The 25,176-nt window shown below is 33.3% G+C and overlaps 1 protein-coding gene across 6 annotated transcripts in view; it reads left to right on the top strand.

Annotated features, from left to right (window-relative positions):
* Positions 1 to 25,176, top strand: part of Rbbp8 (RB binding protein 8, endonuclease) — an 88,159-nt gene that overhangs the window by 18,578 nt on the left and 44,405 nt on the right. For all 6 annotated transcript variants that reach the window (XM_040274405.2, XM_005329035.5, XM_013360225.4 and 3 more), the window contains exons 2-4: positions 1,369 to 1,575; positions 16,081 to 16,123; positions 20,284 to 20,379. In XM_040274405.2, coding sequence (XP_040130339.1) covers positions 1,467 to 1,575; positions 16,081 to 16,123; positions 20,284 to 20,379 — 248 coding nt within the window. In that variant the 5' untranslated portion in view covers positions 1,369 to 1,466. The remainder of the gene's footprint in view (positions 1 to 1,368; positions 1,576 to 16,080; positions 16,124 to 20,283; positions 20,380 to 25,176) is intronic.

Raw genomic sequence — 25,176 nt, 5'->3', positions numbered from 1 at the left:
CCCTCTCATATACATACCCATCGTTCAGCATCAATAATTGTGAAAGTTTAGCATTTTTTATTTCATTTTTCCACCCAGCACCCATTATTTGTATTAGTAGGAATATTTTCATGCCAGTCGCAAAGAATATATTGCTTAATCTATACACACTTCAGTATATATTTCTTTGGCAGATGAGGCGTTTTTAGTGACTATCATTATTAAACCCAAGAAAATTTATAACTCCCTAATATCTGAAATACAGTGTATGTTCAGTTTTTGCTAATTTTTTAATTGAATTTTGGGCACTGGGCCATATCCCCCGCCCTATTTTATGTTTTAATTAGAGACAGGGTCTTACTGAGTTACTTAGTGCCTCACTTTTGCTGAGGCTGGCTTTGAACTCTCCATCCTCCTGTCTCAGCCTCTCAAGCTACTGGGATAATACATGTGCTCCACTGGGATCTGGCTAGTTTTTGCTAATTGTTTTTTAAAAGTCCAATATCAGTTTTTAAAAGCTTGATAAAACTATATATTTATTTTTGTAGTATTTATAGGTTACCAAGTAGTTTCACAATATTCTTGTTTCCTTTAGAGATTTTATTTTAGCTTCTTCTTAGATAACCTCAATAAATTGTTAGCCAGGGACACTTAAATCAGTTTGGGCATTTGTTAGCAACTGTATAGCATTCACTAAGGAGCCAGATTTGAATTTAGTAAATTCATTTATCATTTTACTTTTTTCCCCCTTCCTTGGTATTGAGATTGAACCCAGAGGTGCTTTACCACTAGCAACATCTCAGCCCTCTTTCTTTTTTCTTTTTCTTCTTTCTTTCTTTCCTTCTGTCTTTCCTTTTTTCCTTCTTTCTTTCTTTCTTTCTTTTTTTTTGAGACAGTGTCTTCCTTCTCTGCTGAGTTGGGCCTTGAACTTGAGATCTTCCTGCCTCAGTCTCCAGAGTTGATTGGATTGAAGGTGTGCACCAAAGTGCCTGGCATCATTTTACTTTTTAAATGGTTTCTTGGTATAGTTTTGTACTGCACATCAATTCAAAAGTTAAGAAAGCAATAAATTCTTTTATAATGGTAAATCAATACTGACTGAATGAGTACAGACCTGTCAGTATTAGTCCTTTTAGTTTAACAGAACATAAGTAATTACTTCTCTGTAGGTGCAATAAGATATTTCCCCTATGTAAAGGCCAAATAACTAAAATCAAGAGGTTTATCTTATTTCCTCACACCCCACCAACCCTTCCCAAATTCTCAAAATGATTGATGGTCGGTAAATAAGGAAAACTTTTAAAACAACTGGGCTTGTGTTTCATCCTGACTTCAAATTACATAAAGGTGAACAACAAAGTTTATTTATGTTGCAATCTGTCGTTTCAGGTATTTCAGCTGTCTAAAGACAACTTCACACCTATATAATGTAACAAAAAAGGTCAGAAAACATTAAGCAAATAGAAGTGTGGAACCTGTTAAGCAAGATGAACATCTCTGGAAGCAGTTGTGGAAGCCCGAATTCTGCAGATATATCTAATGACTTTAAGGAACTTTGGACAAAACTAAAAGAATATCATGATAAAGAAGTACAAGGTGACATCTTAAATACTTACAGCAACATTTTATTGAGACTGTACTAGTAACTTTGTATGATAGTTTTATGTATTTATAGAGAGAAGAAATTACCTTTTTTTAATTTTTTTTTTTTTTAGTTGTTGATGAAACTTTATTTTATTTATTTATTTATATGGAGTGCTGAGAATCAAACCCAGTGCCTCACACAGTGAGGCAAGCACTCTACTACTGAGCCACAACCCTACTTCTGAGAAATGATCTTCTTTAAGTTCAAATATTCCATCTTTCAGCAGCATTTACTGTTCTAATTTTTTTGAGATTCATTCTTATGGGTGAATTGTTAAAATTCTACAGCTACTACTATAGGACATAGTTCTTAAACAGCTTGTAGTTGTTTATGATAACATGAAATGGGTGGTGAAAAAGAATTAGAATTTATTTACTGAAGACCTGGATTTGAATTTGAATTTCATTTGCCTACTTGCTGTGGGATCTCAGCCAAGTTATGTAACCTCTGAACTTAATTCTCTACTATAAAATTATTTGTAGGATTATTTACAGATACAAAAAGTATTATTGGGCTTAAGTCTTTTGACAATCTTTGGAAATTTTTTTTTGCTGCTAAGCACTGAGATAGTAGTAGTTTACTTTACCTGCAGTCCAGTAGAGGTAGTGATTTAAACAAATAATTACAGGGGGGCGCTGCAGTGGTAACTCAGTGATAGCACATGCCTAGCATGTGTGAGGCACTGGGTTCAATCCTCAGCAACACATAAAAATAAATAAATAAAACAAAGATATTGTGTCCATCTACAACTAGAAAATTTTTTTAAAATAATAAATTTAAAAAACCAATTACCGTACAATAAAATAAGAACTAAAAAAAAGGCTTATATATGAAATACAGTGACTATATAGGATTGAGCAATTGTAGCTAGGATGATTATATAAAAGGAAACTTCTATTAATGCTAAGCTCAAGATTTGATATCAAACTGATATACTTTAATTCTGGAATATTTATATTTAGTACACTGATCTTGTGTATGAGAAATGCTTCGTAGTATCACAGTTATTTCCTTTTTTTTTTTTTTTTTAGTACTGTGGAATTGAACCCAGGGGCACTTTACCATTGAGCTTTATCCCCAGACCTTTTATTTTTCTTTCTTTCTCTCTCTTTATTTATTTATTTATTTATTTATTTATTTTATAGCATAGTCTCACTGAGTTGTCCAGTCTGGCCTCAAACTTGTAATCCTCCTGCCTCAGCCTCTCCAGTAGCTGGATTTACAGGTGTATACCACTGTGCCCACCTAAAATTGTTTCTTGGTTACATATTGCAACCGTGGGTTTAGTATTGCAGTACTTAATGTAAAATGTGACCCACCTAAATCTGAATTACAGTCTGTGGGTCTATGTTTGAACTTTCACATGGCAAATTTAGCTTCTGATAGAATTGCATGATGATAGCCTCGTTATTAATTAATGGATTCTGAAATGTAAGTCCTAAAAACAACTTTGGAAGCCCCAATATACCTGGAGACACTTAATCTAGAAGGGCATATTGGGTGTTTACTGTTTTTTTAAATCATTTGGTGGGGGATTGTCATAGGGATTGAACTCAGGAATACTTTACCACTCAGCTACATTACATCCCTAGTTATTTTAAATTTTTTAATTTTGAGATAAAGTCTCCCTAAATTACTAAGGCTGGCCTTGAACTTACTATATTCCTGTGTCCTCAGCCTCTTGAATTTCTGAGATCACAGGTATGCATCACTGTGCCCACCATATTGGATGCTTACTACATGCCAAACTTTATGAATAAGCACAAATCATAGATATTCCTAGTTTTAAGGAAATTTCTAATTTAGAATTTAATATAGTGTACCATGTCATCTGAGAACATAAAGAACCAGGAGTGTGTGCATGTGTGCATGTGTGGTGGGGGTTACTGTCAGACTTCACAATTGGATAAGTTTAACTAATGAGGCAATAAAGATGGTAGAGGAGAGGGAATTTTCTTAATACAGTGAATAACATATGCAAAAGTTTGGAGATAAGAACTTGATATTAGTCAAGGAATAAAAGGTAGTTTGATACAGCTCAAAGAGGAAAGGGGTGGAAGTTTGAAGAAATGAATAGGATATGATACTTAGAAAGATAGATTAGCTCTGTATGCTATGCTGTAGTGTTTGACATCGTGCCTTTAGGATTAACTCTAAAACTTCCATCTTGAATGCCTACCTCTATTGATTGTGAGTGTATTTGATAGGTTAAGAAAGAGGTATGAGATATAGTGTCTTAGTCCATGAATTCTGCATCTAGACTACTAGTGTTTAAAAGTCATTTCTGTCATCTAATTTGAATAGAGATAGTGACTTTGTTCAATTTATTTAACTTTATAATGCCTCATATTCCTCATGGATAAAATAAACATACTAATAATATATGCTTCATTATATTAAATAACTTAATAGATGTAGAGTATTTGGAGGAATGTCACACATGGTAAACAATATATGTTAGTTGTTGCTGTCATTCAGAATCAGCATCCATAATGTGTTTTTCAGTGCCTGCTGTGTATTATCCTAGCTATGGATGATGGGATGCTCCAAAAATCTTTTAACAGAACTTTCACATACTGATTACTTTTTTTAAAAAAATATATTTATTAGTTGTTGATAGACCTTTATTTATATGTGGTACTGAGGATTGAACCCAGTGCCTTACACATGCTAGGCAAGCACTCTACTACTGAGCCACAACCCCAGCCCCTGATTACTTTTTATTATTCCCTTTATGTTTGTTAAAAAAAAAAAAGAGAGAGAGAGAGAGACTGTAGGATTTCTAGGAGAAAACATAAAATTCTTAGTTTCTAACTCTCCTTTGGTAGCAAAAGGAGGGTACTTACTTTTTTAAAATGTGGTAAAATTTAACATAACTTCCGATTTGTCATTTAACCATTCTAAAGTGTACATTTCAGTAGCATCAAGTATATTCCTGTTTTTGTGAAACCATCAGCACCAACTGTTGCCAGAACTCTTTCCATTTTGCAAAACTAACTGTTCCCATTAAGCAACAACTTTCATTTTTCTCTTCCCCCAAGTCCCTGGCAACCAACATTCTATATTGTATTATCTATGAATTTGATTACTCTAGATACCTTATATAAGTGGAACCATATAATCATTGTCCTTTCAAGACTAGTTATTTCACATAACATAATGATTTGTAGGTTCATTCATGTTGAGTATGTGTTAGAATTTTCTTTTTAAGGCAAATATTATCCCATTATATGTATATACCTTTTGTTTATGTATTCATCTGGCAGTAGCCATTTGAATTACTTCCATCTTTGAACTGTTGTGAATAATATAAAACAAGTATCTCTTTGAGACCATGCTCTCAGTTCTTTTGGGTGGCCACCCTAATGGGTATGAAGTGGTATTTCATTGTGGTCCTTTCTGTTTTCTCTGTCATATCCAAGAAATAATTAACAAATCCATGTTACAAAGCTTTCAACTCTGTTTTCTTCATAGAGTTTTATAGTTTTAACTATTACATGTAAGCATTTGATCCATTTTAAGTTAAATTTTACATATGGTATAAATACCCAGCTACAATCTTGCATGTGGATATCCAGTCTTCTTAACACCATTTGTTGAAAAGACTGTCCTTTGTCCTTTGAATGATCTTGCATCCTTGAAATCATTTGACCCTATACAGGATTTATTTCTGGCTTCTCCATTGTATTCTACTGGTCTTTCTTTATGGAAATACCACAGTGTTTTGATTATTGTAGCTTTGTAGCAAGTTTTGAGATCAAGAAGTGTTAAGATCTTCAGTTTTGTTTTTCAAAATTGTTGTGGCTATTCAGATCCCCTAAGATTACTTGTGAATTTTAGTACAGATTTTTCTTCTTCTACAAGAAACAACATTGGGATTTTGATAGGAATGACATTGAACCTGTAGATCACTTTGAAGAATGTTGGTGTCTTAATAGTATTCTTTTTCACTTCATGAACATAGGATGTCATTTCATTTATTAGTGTCTTCTATAATTTCTTTCAGCAAAATTTTGTAGTTTTCCATATATAAGTCCTTTGTCTCCTTGGTGAAGCTTACTGCTAAGTTATTCCTAAGTATTTTATTCTTTTTGATGCTATAATAAATAAAATTCTTTAATTTACTTTTCAGATTGTTCATTGTTTGTTAATAGAAACATAATTGACTTTTTTGGGGCGGGGGGGTGGCTAGTAGGTATTTAACCTAAGGACACTAACACTGAGCTACACCCCCAGCCTTTTTATTTTATTTTGAGGCAGGGCCTTGCAAAGTTCTCCAGGCTAGCTTCAGACTCAGGATCTTCCTGGCTCAACCTCCTGGGTTGCTAGATCATAGGAGTGTACCACCATGTCCAGCATATAACTGATTTTTTCATGGTGATTTTGTATTCTGCAACTTTACTAAAAGCCTTCATTTATATACATTTTAATTTATGACTAGTTAGAGTTTAGCTACCTCTTATTTCATTTGCATATTTTAATGCTCTTTTATGCTTTTTCATTGATTATGCTGATCCATGTTCCTATTATAGCCCTCTTCTAGCATATAACATTGCTGATGCATTCAGTGTACAAAATTGTTCATTTAGGAAACCAGATATTGATGGAATGAGGTTATTATTGGTATTTTTCCATTAAATTTTTTGAAATTTTAGCTTTTTCTAAAAATGTCAAAACTCAAACACAAATAACCACTTCTTAGTTTCTGAGTGTTTTCTTCCAAAGTTTTCTGAAGTATATTCTTTTTTTTACAAAAGGTTTAAGATTGTTTTTTATTTGAGGAAATTTTACATGTATACAAAAGTCAAGAAAACAATGTACTCATCACTCAACAACTATTATCAATACATGGCCATCAAAACAATTTATCTTGTTTTACATGTATTCTACATCCTTTTCTATTCCTTTTCCACTCAATTATTTTGAAGTCCCTATCATAATTTCATCTATAAATACTTCAGTATGTATGTCTTGTAGACTCTTAAACACAAGATGCCATTAAGAAAACAATTTGGGTTTTTGTTTTGTTTTTTGGTCATAGTGGGTGTTGGCTTTGCACTGTTAAGCACATACTCTGCTAAGCACATGATCTCCCGCTGAGCTACACTCCTGGCTCCCAAAACAAATTCTTTAGTATCATCTAACATAGATTAGATGATAATGTTTGCATTTCCTCAGTTATCTCAAATGTCTATCTGTATTTATTTATAATATGTATCTAAACATTCTCACGTTTATATTTGATTAATGTATCTATTTTCTTCAGTGTAGTCTTAGTTTGTATTTCTCTTATGAGTGAAATTAAACATCTTAGTTTAAGGGTGACTTGTATTCATTTTTCTATGACATGTTTACATACTTTATTAATTATTTTTTGGGGTTTTACCCTTTTTTTCTGTGAATCTCTAAGAGCTGTTTATGTGCACGGCAGATTAGTTGACATAAATATTTAAAGGTTTGGAATCCCAGTTGGTTATTAGATCTAATTTTAAAATAAACTATGCTTGTGGCATATGTCCAGGGAGAAATATGAGTATTTAACGTTAACGCCACCCTTTACTTGACTACATTATTCCTCTTCACCCCTCCTGTACCCAGAAAGTCTAGTGTAAATCATTGAGGAAGGATTCTTTTTGTACTGTCTTGTTATTCATTTAGTGGATAATTACTGAATTATATCGCTGGGCTTGGTAGCAGTTACTGAAGATACAACAGTGAAGAAAACACAGGGGTTTGGGAGCAGTTGTATTCATTTTCTTTAGGAAAATATACAATATAAACATACAGTGAAATAGCAGAATTAAGGCATATCTTGATAACAGTGATGTAATAAACTGCATGTGTTTCTTTTAGAACTAAGAAGAAATAAATTCTCCAACTTCTGTTGAATAGCAATATTGTCCTTTTGGTTTATAATACCATTATCACATCCAAGTGCATGGTGCATGCCTGAATCCCAGCAGCTCAGGAGGCTGAGGCAGGAGGATTGCAAGTTTGAGACTGGCCTCAGAACAGTAAGAACACAAGTCAAAATTAAAAAACAAAAATGTAGATTTTTCTCATAAGAACAGCTTCATGTTTAAACTTTTTAGTTTCTTCTACATATTATAAAATTTTTTATTTTTTGTGACCTGGAAATGAAGCAAATACAATTTAAATCGGAGCAGATGTACTTAAGTTTTTATTAAACATTTGTTAGAGAGGAATTAACATCTGCCATTATCAAACATAATGCTAAATTATTTATCCTTCATATAATTAATTTTTGAAGTTTTATAACTGGTATTAAGAAGATCATGAAATTTTTATTATGCAGAGTTCCTATCTTAGATTCTTTACATCCTTGTGTGTAAAGATGCTTTGGCACATAGTAAGAGTCAGGAAGTGGTATCAAAATGAATTGCATAGTCTGTAGCTGGATCAGTGGAACATATTCTTTTTTTTTTTTTTTTTTTTATTGTTGGTCGTTCAAAACATTACACAGTTCTTAATACATCATCTTTCACAGTTTGATTTAAGTGGGTTATGAACTCCCAACTTTACCCCGTATACAGATTGCTGTTTCACATCAGTTACACTTCCATTGATTGACATATTGCCTTTCTAGTGTCTGATGTATTCTGCTGTCTGTCCTACTCTCTACTATCCCCCCTCCCCTCCCCTCCCCTCCCCTCCCCTCCCCTTTTCTCATCCCTGTTTAATGTAAATCTTCTTCTCAAGCTCTTCGTCCTTACCCTGTCCTTGTTTACTCCCCTTATATCAAAGGGGTCATTTGGTATTTGTTTTTTAACGATTGACTAGCTTCACTTAGCATAATCTGCTCTAATGCCATCCATTTCCCTCCAAATTCTATGATTTTGTCGTTCCTTAATGCAGAGTAATACTCCATTGTGTATAAATGCCACATTTTTTTTATCCATTCATCTATTGAAGGGCATCTAGGCTGATTCCATAATCTTGCTATAGTGAATTGTGCTGCTATGAACATCGTTGTAGCAGTGTCTCTGTAACATGCTCTTATTAGGTCTTTAGGGAATAGACCGAGAAGGGGAATAGCTGGGTCAAATGGTGGTTCCATTCCCAGCTTTCCAAGAAATCTCCATACTGCTTTCCAAATTGGCTGTACCAATTTGCAGTCCCACCAGCAATGAACAAGAGTGCCCTTTTCCCCGCATCCTCTCCAGCACTTATTGTTGTTTGACTTCCTAATGGCTGCCAATCTTACTGGAGTGAGGTGGTATCTTAGGGTAGTTTTGATTTGCATTTCTCTAACTGCTAGCGATGGTGAGCATTTTTTCATGTATTTATTGATTGATTGTATGTCCTCCTCTGAGAACTGTCTGTTCAGGTCCTTGGCCCATTTATTGATTGGGTTATTTGTTATCTTATTGTCTAATTTTTTGAGTTCTTTGTATATTCTGGTTATTAGGGCTCTATCTGAAGTGTGTGGATTAAAGATTTGTTCCCAGGATGTAGGCTCCCTGTTTATCTCTCTTATTGTTTCTTTTGCTGAGAAAAAACTTTTTAGTTTGAGTAAGTCCCATTTGTTGATTCTAGTTGTTAACTCTTGCGCTATGGGTGTCCTATTGAGGAATTTGGGGCCCGATCCCACAGTATGTAGATCATAACCAACTTTTTCTTCTATCAGATGCCATGTCTCTGATTTAATATCAAGCTCCTTAATCCATTTTGAGTTAACTTTTGTGCATGGCGAGAGATAGGGGTTCAGATTCATTTTGATGCAAATGGATTTCCAGTTTTCCCAGCACCATTTGTTGAAGATGCTATCCTTCCTCCATTACATGCTTTTAGCCCCTTTATCAAATATAAGATAGTTGTAGTTTTGTGGATTGGTTTCTGTGTCCTCTATTCTGTACCATTGGTCCACCCGCCTGTTTTGGTACCAGTACCATGCTGTTTTTGTTACTATTGCTCTGTAGTATAGTTTGAAGTCTGGTATCGCTATACCGCCTGATTCACACTTCCTGCTTAGCATTGTTTTTGCTATTCTGGGTCTTTTATTATTCCATATGAATTTCATGATTCTTTTATCTATTTCTACAAGAAATTCCATTGGGATTTTGATTGGCATTGCATTGAACTTATAGAGAACTTTTGGTAATATCGCCATTTTGATGATGTTAGTTCTACCTATCCATGAGCAGGGTATATTTTTCCATCTTCTAAGGTCTTCTTCTATATCTTTCTTTAGGGTTCTATAATTTTCATTATATAAATCTTTCACCTCTTTTGTTAGGTTGATTCCCAAGTATTTTATTTTTTGGGGGGATATTGTGAATGGAGTAGTTGTCCTCATTTCCGTTTCAGAGGATTTGTCACTGATATACAGGAATGCCTTTGATTTATGCGTGTTGATCTTATATCCTGCCACTTTGCTGAATTCATTTATTAGCTCTAATAGCTTCTTTGTAGACCCTTTTGGGTCTGCTAGGTATAGGATCATATCATCTGCAAATAGTGATAATTTAAGTTCTTCTTTTCCTATTTTTATGCCTTTAATTTCTTTCGTCTGTCTAATTGCTCTGGCCAGTGTTTCGAGGACTATGTTGAACAGAAGTGGTGAGAGAGGGCATCCCTGTCTTGTACCAGATCTTAGAGGGAATGCCTTCAATTTTTCTCCATTCAGAATGATGCTGGCCTGTGGCTTATCGTAGATTGCTTTTACAATGTTGAGGTATGTTCCAGTTATCCCTAATTTTTCTAGAGTTTTGAACATAAAGGGATGCTGTACTTTGTCGAATGCTTTTTCTGCATCTATCGAGATGATCATATGGTTCTTATTTTTAAGTCTATTGATGTGGTGAATAACATTTATTGATTTCCGTATATTGAACCAGCCTTGCATCCCAGGGATGAATCCTACTTGATCATGATGTATAATTTTTTGATATGTATTTGAATCCGATTCGCCAGAATTTTATTGAGGATTTTTGCGTCAAGGTTCATTAGAGATATTGGTCTGTAGTTTTCTTTCTTTGAAGTGTCTTTGTCTGGTTTCGGAATCAGGGTGATGTTGGCCTCGTAGAATGAATTTGGAAGTTCTCCCTCTTTTTCTATTTCCTGAAATAGCTTGAAAAGTATTGGTGTTAGTTCCTCTTTAAAGGTTTTGTAAAACTCTGCTGTATACCCATCCGGTCCTGGGCTTTTCTTAGTTGGTAATCTTTTGATGGTTTCTTCTATTTCCTCTATTGTTATTGGTCTGTTTAGGTTGTCTATATCCTAGTGGAACATATTCTTGAACTTTAGTATTTAAAAACTCATGACAAGCAGGACATGGTAGCACATTGCCTGTAATCCCAGCAGCTCCGGAGGCTGAGGCAGGAGGATTATAAAATTCAAAGCCAGCCTCAGTGATTTAATGAGGCCCTAAGCAACTTATCAAAACCCTGTCTCCAAAAATAAAAAGGGCTGGGAATGTGGCTCAGTGGTTAAGTGCCCCTGGGTTCATTCCCCCTTACCAAAACAACAACGACAAAAGGACACAAAAATTATTAAACTTTGTGTCTAAACTTGGGAATATTTTACTATTCATTTACTTTAGTTTTTAAAATTTTTTAGGTACTATTCTACAGAGTTGGGAAAGGAAAAATAAAGTACCACTCTACAAATATAACATTTGTACTTTTTGTTTTTTTCTTTCTTAGATTTTCTGTTCTTTTGCAGTGTTAGGATTAAACCCAGGTCCTTGCGTATACCACCAACCTGTACCACTAACCCCCTCTTTTCCTAAAATGCAATAGATTTTTATATTGTTGAGGTCATTGTATATACTGTTTTGTATCTGGCTTATTTTTCATATGGTTTCATTATCTAAACTGTGCTTTTTTATATTAAACATAATTATCTCTTTTTTACACATACCCATTGCTGTAGTTTGGATATGTGTTCCCCAAAGGTCCATGTGTTAAAGGTTCAGTCCCTAAGGCGACACTATTCTGAAGTGGTGGAACCTTTAGGAGGTGGGTCTTACTATCCTTAGGCCATTGAGGACATAGTCTTGAAGGGGATTGTGGAACCTTGGCCCCTTCCTGCTTTACTTTTTCTCTGTGGCCATGCACTCCCTGCCATTGATGGCATGCTCACCAGAGGTACAAAGCAATGAGTCCACTTGATCTTGGAATGGAACCTTCAAAACTGTGAGCCTGAATCAACCTTTTCTCTTTAAAAGTTGAGTATTTAAGGCATTTTGTTATAATAATGAAAAGCTGACTAACATTCCTGTTTAAAACTAAACCCATTTTATTTTTCAGCTTTAAATTTAATGGGAACAAAATATTTGTTGGATTTTTCCTCATGTATTTTAGTATTGTACAGTCTTTAAGAGACTGCTATTTTATGATGAGGAAACATCAGGAATATAGAATAGACTTTATAATAAGTACATTAAGCCACAATCATCAAATTATAGAGTCTGACAAATATTACATAGTCTAACTCACAAATGTTAAATAATTGATGATTCTTTTAATTTGTGTACTCCTTGTGGCTGTGCTCAACAGTCATCATATTTCCAGGAAAGTTAGTTTGTGTACTCTTAAAAACCATGAGAAGAATACAAGAGTTGTTGGTGTTTAGGGTTAATATCCATGCTTTATGAATGGTAGTTATTGAATATATGTTTGAACACATAAGAGAAGGTAATCTTTGGTATTGATAAGGCCACTTTCCCCAGTTTCAAATCACTTAGGGATTCTTGAAGGTATTAAATGAATAATTGCTATTTTTTAAAAAATGGTTATGTCATTTAAAACTACTTTGGTTTGGACCACTGCAAATTTGCAATATGAAGGACTTAAAAAAATTTTTTAGTACTAATCCATTGTCAATGTGTTCCACATAGTTTCATATAAAATTAGATCCTCTGACTATGTGATAACATCAAAGACATGCCTGAAGGTACTTAGCTTTTTTTAAAGAAGGTGGGGGATCCACTTGGAAAAACCAGTATAAGAGGCTATTTGCAAGACATCAAACATAGACTTGTCTGGACATTGCAGGTTTTGAAGTATATATATAGGGATCAAAATTGACTCATTACTTTGAAAGCTTCATGTCAGTAAAGACAAAGGAGAAATGTTATGAATGGTAGTACCTGAGATACATAATTTTTATTTATATAGCCAAGGAAATCTACCTATAGGAACTTACATGCATCTGAATACCCTGCTACATGTAGAGTTTTGGGGTGGTGCCTCATTTATCCAAACATAATAAATGGTAGCAAAAATATGCCGTATACAAGACAGTATGTGTACTAATCATGTAAGCTTCATGCATTTCTTTTAAAACCATGGGAAAAATATACAAAATCCCCCATATTCTGTGAACAGCATTATACAAACCATATCATCTGGGGATAAAAATTCTGGAGACAGTTGTAACTAACTTTTTTATATGGTATCCTTTCATGATTGTTCATTCTAGTATCTTGTGTACCTTTTATGACAAATGCTGTTAGCATACAGTCTTTTTATGCTCTGAATTCAGAATTAACATTTTTAAATAGGCTTTATCTTTTTTAATAGGATTTAATAGAAATTTCAGAATTCTTTAAAAGTCTCAGTTGTATTTTTAGGTATACATTTTTTTTTCCCCTTTCAAGTCCCTTCAGTATCAGGTTTACTGTTAAAAGCACAGGCAATCAAACAGAATTTAGAGTATTTTTTTAAAACACCACCATTTTAATTAGCTGTCTCATCCAAGCCTGGTTCTACCATCAACATCTGGATAATGTATGGTAATCACTTTCACAGAAAATGAAGCAGGTTTTAGGGGGCAGAATTAGAACCCCTTTGAAGAAATGGTATGGCAGTTGTAATGTAACAGGGTACATATTTTTTAGTTCATTTTTGGATTGCTTCATTTATTTCATGTTTCATCAGAATTCCAAAAGAAGATTGCATAAGTTAATAATGAAATGAATTGTATATAAGTTGGCTTTATAACATCAGTGTGTCCTATTTGTTAAGAATACTCTGTTACTCTCACATCTCTTATTTTTTAATTTGCATTCACATCTATAAATTCAGTGAAACCCATAAATATTATTTTACCCACTTTTTGATAATTAAATATTAAGCAATATTAGCACACCTTAAATATGGCAGATTTCATAAAGATAAGGAGATTCCATTTTGGAATTGAAATAATTAGACAATTATAAAAATGTTAGTAATAGTATTTTTGGTAGAAGTTAAATTATTTGATCTATATATAAAACTACTATTTGTACAGAAAGGTGTTAATAGTTTTATCATTTATAATTCAAAACCAAAAGAAACTCAAAGTGAAAGTGCATGAACCATATATGGTTTGTTCTGGGTAGAGAACTAAAACAATATAACAGTGATTTTTGTTTGTGTGTAGCAAATTGAGCTCTTGTCTCATTTCTTAAACTTGTTTGCTGATAACTACATGTACATGACCTTAATTACTTCATTTCCTCCAAAATTCATACAAGAATAGATGTAGGGTTAATTGTAGTGTGGTGCTTGGTCTTTTGAGCAGTTTCCTCAATAGGTGTCTCAGGTTGCCAGTGTTACAGTCCCAAATACTTTGTTGAACAGACTACCTGTTCGTACAGGAGCCTTATTGTTGTATAGCCTCATTCCTTCCGATGGGTGTGGAGCAGGATTAAAGCACACTTTATAGGGGTTCTAATTGTAGATGCCTAATTGACTTGACGAATAGCAAATGCTAAAATTTAAACACACACACACTGGCACACACATAAACCTGTTTCAGGACTGATCTGCGTGACAGAACAAATGCTTCACAGGTGTTGAATGCTTACAAGATAAAAGAGTAGTCTTTCCATATTTCCCAAGAATTTTCTTTTGAAGTTTATATGGATTTTCTATCTCATTGTTTCTTTTCTTAAGATGGTCATGGCAAGAATCCATTTCATCTTTGGCTACACATTTCACTTCTAAAAGCAGACCTGAGTTTTAAAAGTCAGCCTGAATTTAAAACTAGAAAATCTGTGAATAAGTGAATTTTCCCATATTTGGGAAGGGAGTAAGAGAAGAAAACCTGCTGATGCACAAGTTCTTAATTCTGCAAGGACGATTTTGATGTTTTACTGAGTACTTTTCAGGTCTCATAAGTTTGTTATCATTACCTAAGAAAAAGAAGCTTTTTTTAGGATAGGAATTTGACAGATGGAAAGGATTTATTTAAAAAACCAAAAGACCACATCAGTTTTTTCTCTAAACCTTTTTTAAAGATAAATTTTCCCTTTATTGTTATGGTTTGTATTTTAACTGTTTTCTATAAATCTAAGGCAAGTAATAGTTTTCCCTTTTTTTTAAAAAAAAATTAAGCCAATTACAGATTTACCTGTAGTTTTAAGAAATAGTACAAAGAAATCTTTGTACCCTTTATTCATTTTTCCCCAGTGATAGCACCTTGTTTTATTATAGTACATTTTCACAACCAAGAAATTAATATTGTTGCAGTCTACCAGCCTTACTCAGATTCAACCAGTTTTACATGAACTCAGTAGTGTATGTGTGTGTATTTAGTTCTGTGCTATTCAATAGCATGTAGATTCTCTTGTTACCACCAGGAGTTCATCATACTACTTTTAAAAATCCCCATCCACCTTGCTCCAACCCCATCCCTCTGACTTTTGGCCATCCGTAATCTCTTCTTCATATCTATAACTTTGTCATTTCAAAAATATTATGTAAGTGGAAACATAAAACATTACCTTTTGAAATTGGCTGGTTTAAATCAACATAATTTTCTTGAGATCTGGCCAAATTTTTCCAAATGTCAGTAGTTCACTCCTTTTTATTGTTCACTGTAGTATGTGGATGCACTACATTTTTTTTGTTGGTTTTCTTGACATTACTTATTAAGACATTATGTTTGGCTGTTATGAATAATCCAGTGGTCTTCTTTTTCATGTCAGACTTAATTAAAACTAAAAATACAAATATCTCAAGATATTTGTTATACTCTGCCCTTTGTTAAGTATATTTCTATAAACAATTTTGTTCCCCTTCTAGGACTTCCTGCTGCAATCTAGTTTAATCCCAAAAGACGAGCCTACATAAGCAGTATTGCTGTTAGCAAATACATAGGCTGTGTCAGAACATAGCCCTTCATTTATAGTGAACTTCTAATTATATGTTTGCCCCTGCTATTAGAAAGGAAATAACTCACTTTAGGTGGGGAAAATTTCATACTACGTGGCTGTCATATAATAGACTAAAAGCAGTAATGTTACAAATATACTTTTGTGACCCCAGGGCACAAGTGAATGTACTCAATCTTTACAAACAAGTGGGACCTGGTTCATTACTCAGAGGCCAGACTGAAGGGTCTTAATAGTGTAGCATTTGATTTATAAAGGAACTTTGATAATTGCCTTAAAAATAACAATATGTATAAATAAAATACTAAGGCTTTTTTTCTTTATTATTTTTCAGGTTTACAAGTAAAAGTAACTAAACTGAAAAAGGAACGAATTTTGTAAGTATCAGTATGTAATACGGATGTCTTATTTGTAACATATTTAATCCTGTTTAACCTCAATCTTATTTAAAAAATTTGCTTTACTTAGATCAACTGACAATGATTTCCCTTTTTAAGTTTTAAAATAAAGACAATAACTGATTTTAGGTGTAGTTTTACTATGTAAACATACGTTCTAATTTTAAATTAGTTTTTTTTAAGAGTATTAGGATGAGAACTGATCTAATCTGTAAATTCATTTTAATCTGTCAACAATATTTCCCCAGCTGTATTAACACCTAGAATTTAAAATACTGCAAGATGGGGAACAGATTAATTCTGGGATTTCTAAACTCAAAAAAAAATTGAGACCCCTTTTAAGTAGTTTGGAATTACCCTAGGATATCGTGAATTGTTCTGATATTAAGCTCTGAATCACGTCTCATTTTCTGTGTTAGCAGATTTTTACTTGTGGTTTTTTAGTGTTTTCACATTCAGGAAAGCAAAACAGATGGCATGGTACAGTATCAGTAGTATAACAAACATCAATATTATTATGACATGATTTCACATCTTTCTTATAGTATATCCCTGTGGGCTTCAGTTACTTCATGTTTCTAACACTTCCAAGGCTTTAACTGAAAACTAGAGTTACTAGTCACCTATCAGCATACATCCAATTGTTTTCTGTCCTGCATGAAAATTAGTAATTTTTTCTTCACACATAGAAAGTCTTTATACTTCTGAAACATAAAATCATTAAGTTTAAATGTTTTGTTTTAAAAGTAATAATTTTTTATTCTTAATTAGTGAAACTTTTAAATGTTTTGTACTGTTGAAAGTATACATATTTCTACTTAAAGATGTTGCTTTAAACCTTACCTGTAGGATAACCCATTTTTTCTGTGATGGTGCTGGGTTTAGTTCCCAAAATTGACATCTTTCTCTACTTACACAGAAAATTAATAAGTCTTTTTGGAGTAGTAATGTAGGATGTATATCTTATTAGATAAATATTATTTTCTTCCTGCAAAAAACAAAACCAATCATAAGTGACATTTACAGGAAGGAAAATGTATTCTTTCACCTATAAAGCCACTAAAAAAAGGGCATTCTAGCATTGCTTAGTTAATGACTCAAAATACTCAAGATTCTGCATGTCTTCTGTGACAGTGTTAGTGTTCAGTTTTCCCTTTTATTCTTGATAAAACAGCAAGATGTCCATCATCATTCTAATCATCACCTGCAGAACATCTTTGTATCTTTTTTTTTTTTAACTAATTATATAAGTTTACAAGAACAGACCCCAGCAGAGTTCTTTTAACTTGCCTGGTCATACCTGAACAGTAACTGCAAAGGAATTGATCTAACATGATTGGATTAGTCTAGTGAAGATTTTGACATGGCTTTATTTGTATTTCAGAATGGAGCAAATAAATAAGTAAATTGTTGATAATGAGTGCTAAGATTCTCATTGTCAGGAGGAAGGAGCTAGCACATACAGAAAGGGGGAGGACTTGAGTAAACCCTGTACTGCTTGGTAGGAATTGGAGTTACCAGTATGAACTCATGGTTTTTAATATGTAGATAAATAAATAGATAGTTGTTAATGTAAATAAAAATATACACATATTTCCTAGACTTGATTCATTGAATAAGCCTAGAAGCAGTGACATCTGAGTTCTTCATTTTTGACATAGGCCATCTGGCTGATAGTTTTAATAAATACTGTTAATCAAAAGATGTATCAGTGATTTGGTATGATGCTTTAATACATACCAAATAAAATAGCTGAATCACAGTGTGTTGGAGTTATTCTACAAGTCTTCTCTTTTTGTATGTATGACAACACTGTACAGGAATTCTTGTTTGTGCTGACCTTTTCTCATACCAAAGGTTTAATGTTTCAGAGTTGATTATTAAACAATGATTTCTTTATATTATACCTTGGATCTTTGTTGAAGTTAATGATCTTGTAAATGATGGATTAACAACTATTGATTGGAATGACCTCCTTTAGAGTCAAAATGTTGATTACTTCTAAGAAGCAATACTAAAACCCAGAAATTACTGTTTGATATTTATATATTTCAAGCTACATTTACAAAATGTTTTTGAAGATTAGCTTTATTAAAACAGATCCTTCATGTAGGCCTAGTCATTTTATTTTCTAAAACATAACTATTTTATTTTATTTATTTTTTATTTATTGTTTTAGTTTTCGGCGGACACAACATCTTTGTTTGTATGTGGTGCTGAGGATCGAACCCAGGCCACATGCATGCCAGGCGAGCGCGCTACCGCTTGAGCCACATCCCCAGCCCAAACATAACTATTTTAAATAATAAATTTCTATAAACTTTATTAGATAAATAATTTTAAAAATATAAATTGTATTATATTACAAATATATTAGCTTGAGTCAGAATCATTTCCCTGTAGATTGAATGTTTAGAAATTCTTAGAAATGATCTAGTCTGCTTATTTTAAGTGTACTTTTTATAGTAGACTTTTTATACAAAATGTATTATCCACACCTATAACCAAACAGCCACATGAATAAACTTCTTAAATTTGTAACTGAATGTTGAATATTACTTTTTCAAAAATCACCAATGACATCTCTGAAAATTAAACAATGGAAACACAATTGGTTATTCAGTATCTGATATAATGCCTTCACTATGTAAAGAGTCATTTGATCCTTTTAATGCATATTGTTGTTACTCTGTACCTGTATGCCTCAGGTGGCTTGGGGTTATACAATTTGGAAGCACGGGTAAGTTGCTAAATTTCCTCAGTAATCAGAGAATTAAAGGGGTGCTTTATTTTATCCTCCCCAGAGTGAGTTAGGTCTTTACATAGTGGGATCAGGAACTTGGATTTACCTATCTTATATTTATTGTTTATCAACTGTAATGACTCTCTTCATGGTCAATTAGTGAATCCAACAATCTTATTTATCAGCCACTATTTAAAGAAAAACAATAGCTTCTTTATTTTTCTCTGAAGAAATAAATAATAAAATATGACAGCTACCATAATTCAGCCATCCAGCTATATGGCACTTACAAAGGAAAATTCCCTTTCCAGCTGCTATGAAATAAACAACTCATCTACAAATAAACCCTTGTTTTCTTTTAAATTACTCTTTTAATTAAGAAATTTAAAGAATTACAGAGAAAAAAATTGTGCAGCAGTTTCATACTTTTTATTTCTTATCACAAATAGAAAATCTCCCATAATTGGAATAGAGACAGTATGAGTAGAGCTGTTACTTACATTAACAAATGTTGACAAAATAATATAAACCAGTAAGTCCGTGTATTTTTTAAATATTTTTTTAGTTGCCCAAGTCCCTACGTAATCTAGTTGCTGCCCAACTTTTCAATCTTATATCCTGTCACTCATCTCCTTTACTCATTAACCTACAATAACAGTAGACTTTCTGTTCCTCAAATATTTCATACTCATTTTTACCTTAGACTTGATAATTTATCTATTCTATCTCCTTTTGTCTTTGTTTCCTCAGATAACTTGGTTCTTTTTTGTTATTCAGGTCTCATTTAAATAGGACTGTCTCAGAAAGGTCACTCCTGGCTACTCATCAATATCTCTTCATTTCTAAGAGATATTGATGAGTAGCCAGGTCACTCAGTTACATCATTAAATTTTGTTTTCTTCATGCACTTAGTCTGCAACTGTTATGTTTCACTCCCAGCCTTTGACAATTAAATGTAAGGCCCATGATATAATAACAGTAGCTGTCCCTAGCCTCCAGAGCAACACCTCAGAAATAATAAGGACTGAGTTATTTGCTACTGAATCTAAATTAAGGACACTGTGTGAAGCTAGAATTCAAATACATATGTAAATACACATATAGGTGATTCCAAATCATATGATTCTTTCTTCCACAAAAATATTGCCTATTCTAAGTAAATAAATAATAAAAGAAGAAAGACCAATAGAGTAGAGAAAGGAGGTCAGGCGAAGAAGGGGATAGTACTGGGGATTGAAATGGAGAAAACTAAGTTACATGTGTGTATTTGACCTCAACTTTTTTTGATATAAGAAATTTAAATATGTATTTGTGAGGCTAAACTGTGGACTTCTAAAGTCACAATTATCTTTTTAGAGTGTCTTTCTTTGAAAAGCTTACTTATTTCTTGACTTAGAGATGCACAAAGACTGGAAGAATTCTTCACCAAAAATCAGCAGCTGAGAGAGCAACAGAAAGTCCTTCATGAAACCATTAAAGTTTTAGAAGATCGGTGAGTCTTGTACTTAAGATGTGATTTTCCCCTTAAAAGAGAGAGTGCATTGATTTTAATTTGTAATCAGTTCTGGATTGAAAGTGATCTTTTCCTAGTCTTCTGTCATCTTTGAATAAGTCCTTTATGGCTTTAGGTATATATTCTTACAGGCTTGTTTTTCATTAATTGTAACAACCATCTCAGCTTAACCTTTAAATGGTATCTTTCTTTAGTGTTTGATGTAAGGCGAACTTAAGGGTAGTGGTGTTCTAATTCATTTGAAGCTTTAATTCTATTTTTACTTCTAATTAGATGGAAACTGTTTCACAATTCTATTCTTGTCTTCTTTATTCCCCTACCCCGACCATTTTCTTTTCTTCCTTTCACATTTCTTCACTTATAGGCAATGTTAGGAGTTCTTTCTAAATATTACTGGGATAATATAATCAATTACTTAACCTCCCCACATAGACTTCTTTGATTTTAGGAGTTTTGTTTGTTTGTTTGTGTTCTTTTTAATGGTACTATTGATCAAACCCCATATTTTAAAATATTTCTAATAAAAAAATTTTTAAGTTTATAGTTTTTTATTTTTAATTGTGATGGAAGCCATTGGAGGGCTAAGAGGCAGGTATGACAAAAGGATGTGAGTACCAATAGCACCTACTCTATACAAAAGGAGAGGTCAGGTAGGTGGTTGTATATGTAAATATGGAGCTCAGTGGGTCTCCTAAGGACATCTTAAGTATCGGAAGAGAATAGAAGAGGACTCACCTAAATCCTTGCTCATTCTAATTAAGGTTTACCTCCCTTTAATCCTTCCCCAATCCAGTACTAAATAAGAAATTATTAATTACACAAGTTTTTTTCTTTCCCATAACAAGAAGGAACACTTCTATGCCAACAGATAGGAACACTTGCTGTTCCTTGTTTCCTGTGTAACGACAAATTTAAGATGGGCATCATAACTAAATATATTAGTCTATTATTCCGAGTTTTCCCTCTCTCTTCCCCCACCTACCACTGAGCTACATCTCTAGCCCTTTTTTTATTTTTTTCTTTTGAGACAGAGTCTCCCTAAGTTGCTTAGGGTCTCTCTGAGTTGCTGGGGCTGACTTTGAACTTGTGCTCTTCCTGCGTTAGTCTCTTGAGCTACTGGGATTATGGGCATGCACCACTACATCCAGCTAATCTTAGTTCTCTGAGAAGCAAATGCCAAGATGACTTTGGACATTAATTTTTTGAGAGGAACACCTGTAAATGAGGTGGGAATTGGAAGAGGTTGGGAAAGCTGTCAGACCTCCAAGCATCTGTCCCTATCACAGTAAGGAAGAGACGTTAGAGGGCAGATCTTCAACTGCTTTTTAAGGAAGCTTTGGCTAGGGTGATGTGGAATCTTAGAGCCATAGTATCCCTGTTGAGCTTATGCATCAGCCAGATCTGACCATAAGTTGTGTAGTGTGTTCACCTGTGCAAATTGGTGAAGGACTTCAGTGCACGAAGGTGGACCCAGTGATTTTATTCCTCACAATAGGAAATAGATAATTTTATGTAAGAGATTGATAATATTAATTTCTAGTTGTCCTTCCTGTGTAGTTGATCTTAACAAGTTTAGGACACAAAGTTAATACTCCGAAAAAAATAGTTGTCTTTATATTTTGCTGTAACTGGCTGATGCAGTTGGCTCTTCATTTCTTCCCCAAGATAGTGTTCTTCATCTTAGCCCCTGAAGCCCTCCTTTTTCAGTTGTTAAAAAGAGTTTTTCACTGTATAGTTTTGTTTGAACTTCCATTTCAGTTATCCTTTGTACCTTGCACTCCCTTCCTGAGTGGGTTTTCCTTTCCTGGGCCCTTTCTGGAAAGCAATGTCAGTGGGTCATACCTCCACCCTTCCTGTTGAAGTCTTTTCTAAATTATTTCCCTTTGTTCAGTTAAAATTTTGAATTACTAAAATTGTTGGGATTTTTTTTTTAATTCTGCAGGACTTTTTTAGAACTGGATTCTTTTTTATTCTGTTTTACCTGTTGTCATTAATTTCATGTGTATTCCATGCTTCCTTGCTGTTTCTTATCCTAAATATTCTCTTCCTTTTCTTTCCATTCACTTTTACATTCTTAGGTAGGCATATGATTCATTGCATAGTATTAATTTGACAGTGGTGAATTTCTTTGTACATATGGTGTTTTCTGTCTTACAAATCTGATATTTCCTTCTAGGCACGCTTTAAGATGTATCTTCATTTAGTAAATAATTATTTTTCTTCTGTTGGTTGTACTGGTGTCATACACACACACACACACACAAAAAAAAAAAAAAAAAAAACACTGCCAGATTCATTGTCATAAAAGTTTTCCCCCCATCTTCTTCTAGTAGATTTTTTAGATGTAACTTTTACATTTAGGTCTGATCTGTTTTAAATTAAATTTTGAATATGGTAGAAGATAAGGGTCCAAAGGAAAAATGATAAACATACAACTTCATTCTTCTTCCAAATTTTCCTCTAACTTTTCTCTTGGTTCTTCAGAGTAATTTACTTTACTGATAGTAGAATATCAAGGTTAAAATATGTTTTAAAATCTTGTTTAATTTGTCAGTTGCTGTACATGTGTGACCATCAGAATTTTCTGAGAAACTTTTGAAAAAATAACTCATGTGGTAAGCTGGGGCTCTAACTCAGTGGTAGAGCATACATGAGGCCCTGTATTTAATCCCATGCACTGCAAAAGAAAAACCAAAAATTAAATAAACCTCATGTGGTCTTCCAGTTAAGAACTTTGGTTTCTTGAATTTTGATGAGATTTAATATGTTGCAATTCAAAGTAAAACTTATCAGCTCTCATTTCCACTAACAGATGGCTGTAAGAGTAGGGCATAGTCCTGTTTTTAGACTAGTAATTCTCAATCCTCAAATTGCAACTCCCCTTTATAAAATATTTTATAATGTCCTTTTTACTATTTTGAAATGAAATTAATGAATAATATAATCACATACATATAATTAAGGGAAAATGTCATAAGTGTAAGAGAAAAATAAAGTTGATTCATAAGAAATATTCTAGAATGTAAATATTATGGGTATGTCTGTTCTAAAATATGAATTGTTGAGCTACTTATTACTTTATATAAAATAATCATATATGTGATTGTTACAAATATGGTCATTGATGATTAACATGAATTGTGTTGTCATCAGGGACATAATTTTCAAAAATTATAAAGATTTCTTGGTAAACGGGAACAATTCTAACAAAGCTAATAATTTTTTGTTTATTAAAGTTATATAAGCTTCTGGTTTAGCTGGTAGAAAGTGTTGTGTGTATGTGGAGTAGAGTGTAAGTTGACAAAATCGCTCAATTTAGGAATAAGATATTGAAAGAGCATAGGAAGGAGAAAGAGAGTGCCTTATTGTAAAGGCTTTGAAGTATGTGTGGAGAGGAGCTTCTGAGCAGATTTGTAGGACCCATCCCTGCTGATTCTAATGTATTTGGGCCTAGGTGAAATTTATCAATATTTTTCTTCCCTCCCTTTTAAAGCTATCCTAATGGTTTTGAGATATAGTCAGATTTGGGGACCATTATCCTGATGGGTTCAACATGTGTTTTAATTACCTTCCCAATTTCTGGGTGATCGTCTTTTCTATGCTTAAACATGTTCAGTGACAAATGAAATCACTACCTGCTTAGGTTGCACATTCCATCTTAAATAGTCAGAAAGTTTTCTATATACTAGATGGAAATCTGTCCATGTAATTTCTCCACTTGGTCCTAGTTTTTGCCCCTTTGATCCATAAATCTCTTTTTACATAATTGATTTTTCTGATATTTGAAGACAGCTGCCCAGGTGCCCCCAGTTATTTTTTCTACTGTCTTTATTTCCTTCAATCATTTTTGTTTGTTTAAAGTCATATAAGCTCATAGTTTAAAGATTTAAATAGTTTTTTCAAGGTTAAGATAAAAGAAAAAACAACTGTTTTTCCCTTTCTTCAAAAGCAATCATTTTGAACTCTACGTTTTATTTTGCTCTTTACCTCAAGATCTCTTTTTAAAAAGACTTGTTTTGTCATTTAAAATTTTTTCTTGCTTAGAATTTTATTTCTTTTTTCTCTACTCTGGATAACATTTCCATTTCTCACTTCCTAATATAGTTTATAATTATTTTGGTTAGAACATTATTCACTTTTATTATGTATGAACTGTGTAAATGCAGTTCAGAAGTATTGTAAATTGTGATTAATTTTTCCTTCCCATAAACATTTTTACTGTCCATGTTTATAATAAATCTTTTTTTCACATGTTTAGGTTTTTGCCTACCAACCACTAATTCAACAGCAGTGTTCCTTCAGTTATCTAAATTTATCAGGTTGTGCAGATGGATCAGATGTTTGTCATTTTACCTTTCTGAACAAATCTTCCCTGGACCCTCTGATCTGTTCCAACATGGACTCTTCTTTACTTGGCACATTGTAGTCATCAGAGGTTTCTCTTACTTCTTTATGGCTTCAGGAGTCCTATAACTTCCTCTTTCCTGATTTATTTTTCTGTATTTTGAAGGAGAACCTCCTCCAATAGATTTCTGAGGCAGATGTGTGGAAAATTAAAAGGTTATTTTAGAAAATTAAACATAGGACATAATAAGGTAGCCAGCTCCACTGTATCATCATCCAGCTTCAACAGTTATTAACTGTGGTTATTCTTTTCTTGTTTTTATTTTTCTTCAGTGGGATTAGGTTTTGAACCCAGGGGCAATCTACCACTAAGCCACATTTTTAGCCCTTTTTTATTTTGAGATAGAGCCTTACTAAGTTGATGAGGCTGGC

Source organism: Ictidomys tridecemlineatus, chromosome 13 (assembly GCF_052094955.1).
Source record: "Ictidomys tridecemlineatus isolate mIctTri1 chromosome 13, mIctTri1.hap1, whole genome shotgun sequence".
NCBI lineage: Eukaryota > Metazoa > Chordata > Mammalia > Rodentia > Sciuridae > Ictidomys > Ictidomys tridecemlineatus.
This window is presented reverse-complemented; position numbering and strand designations above follow the sequence as displayed.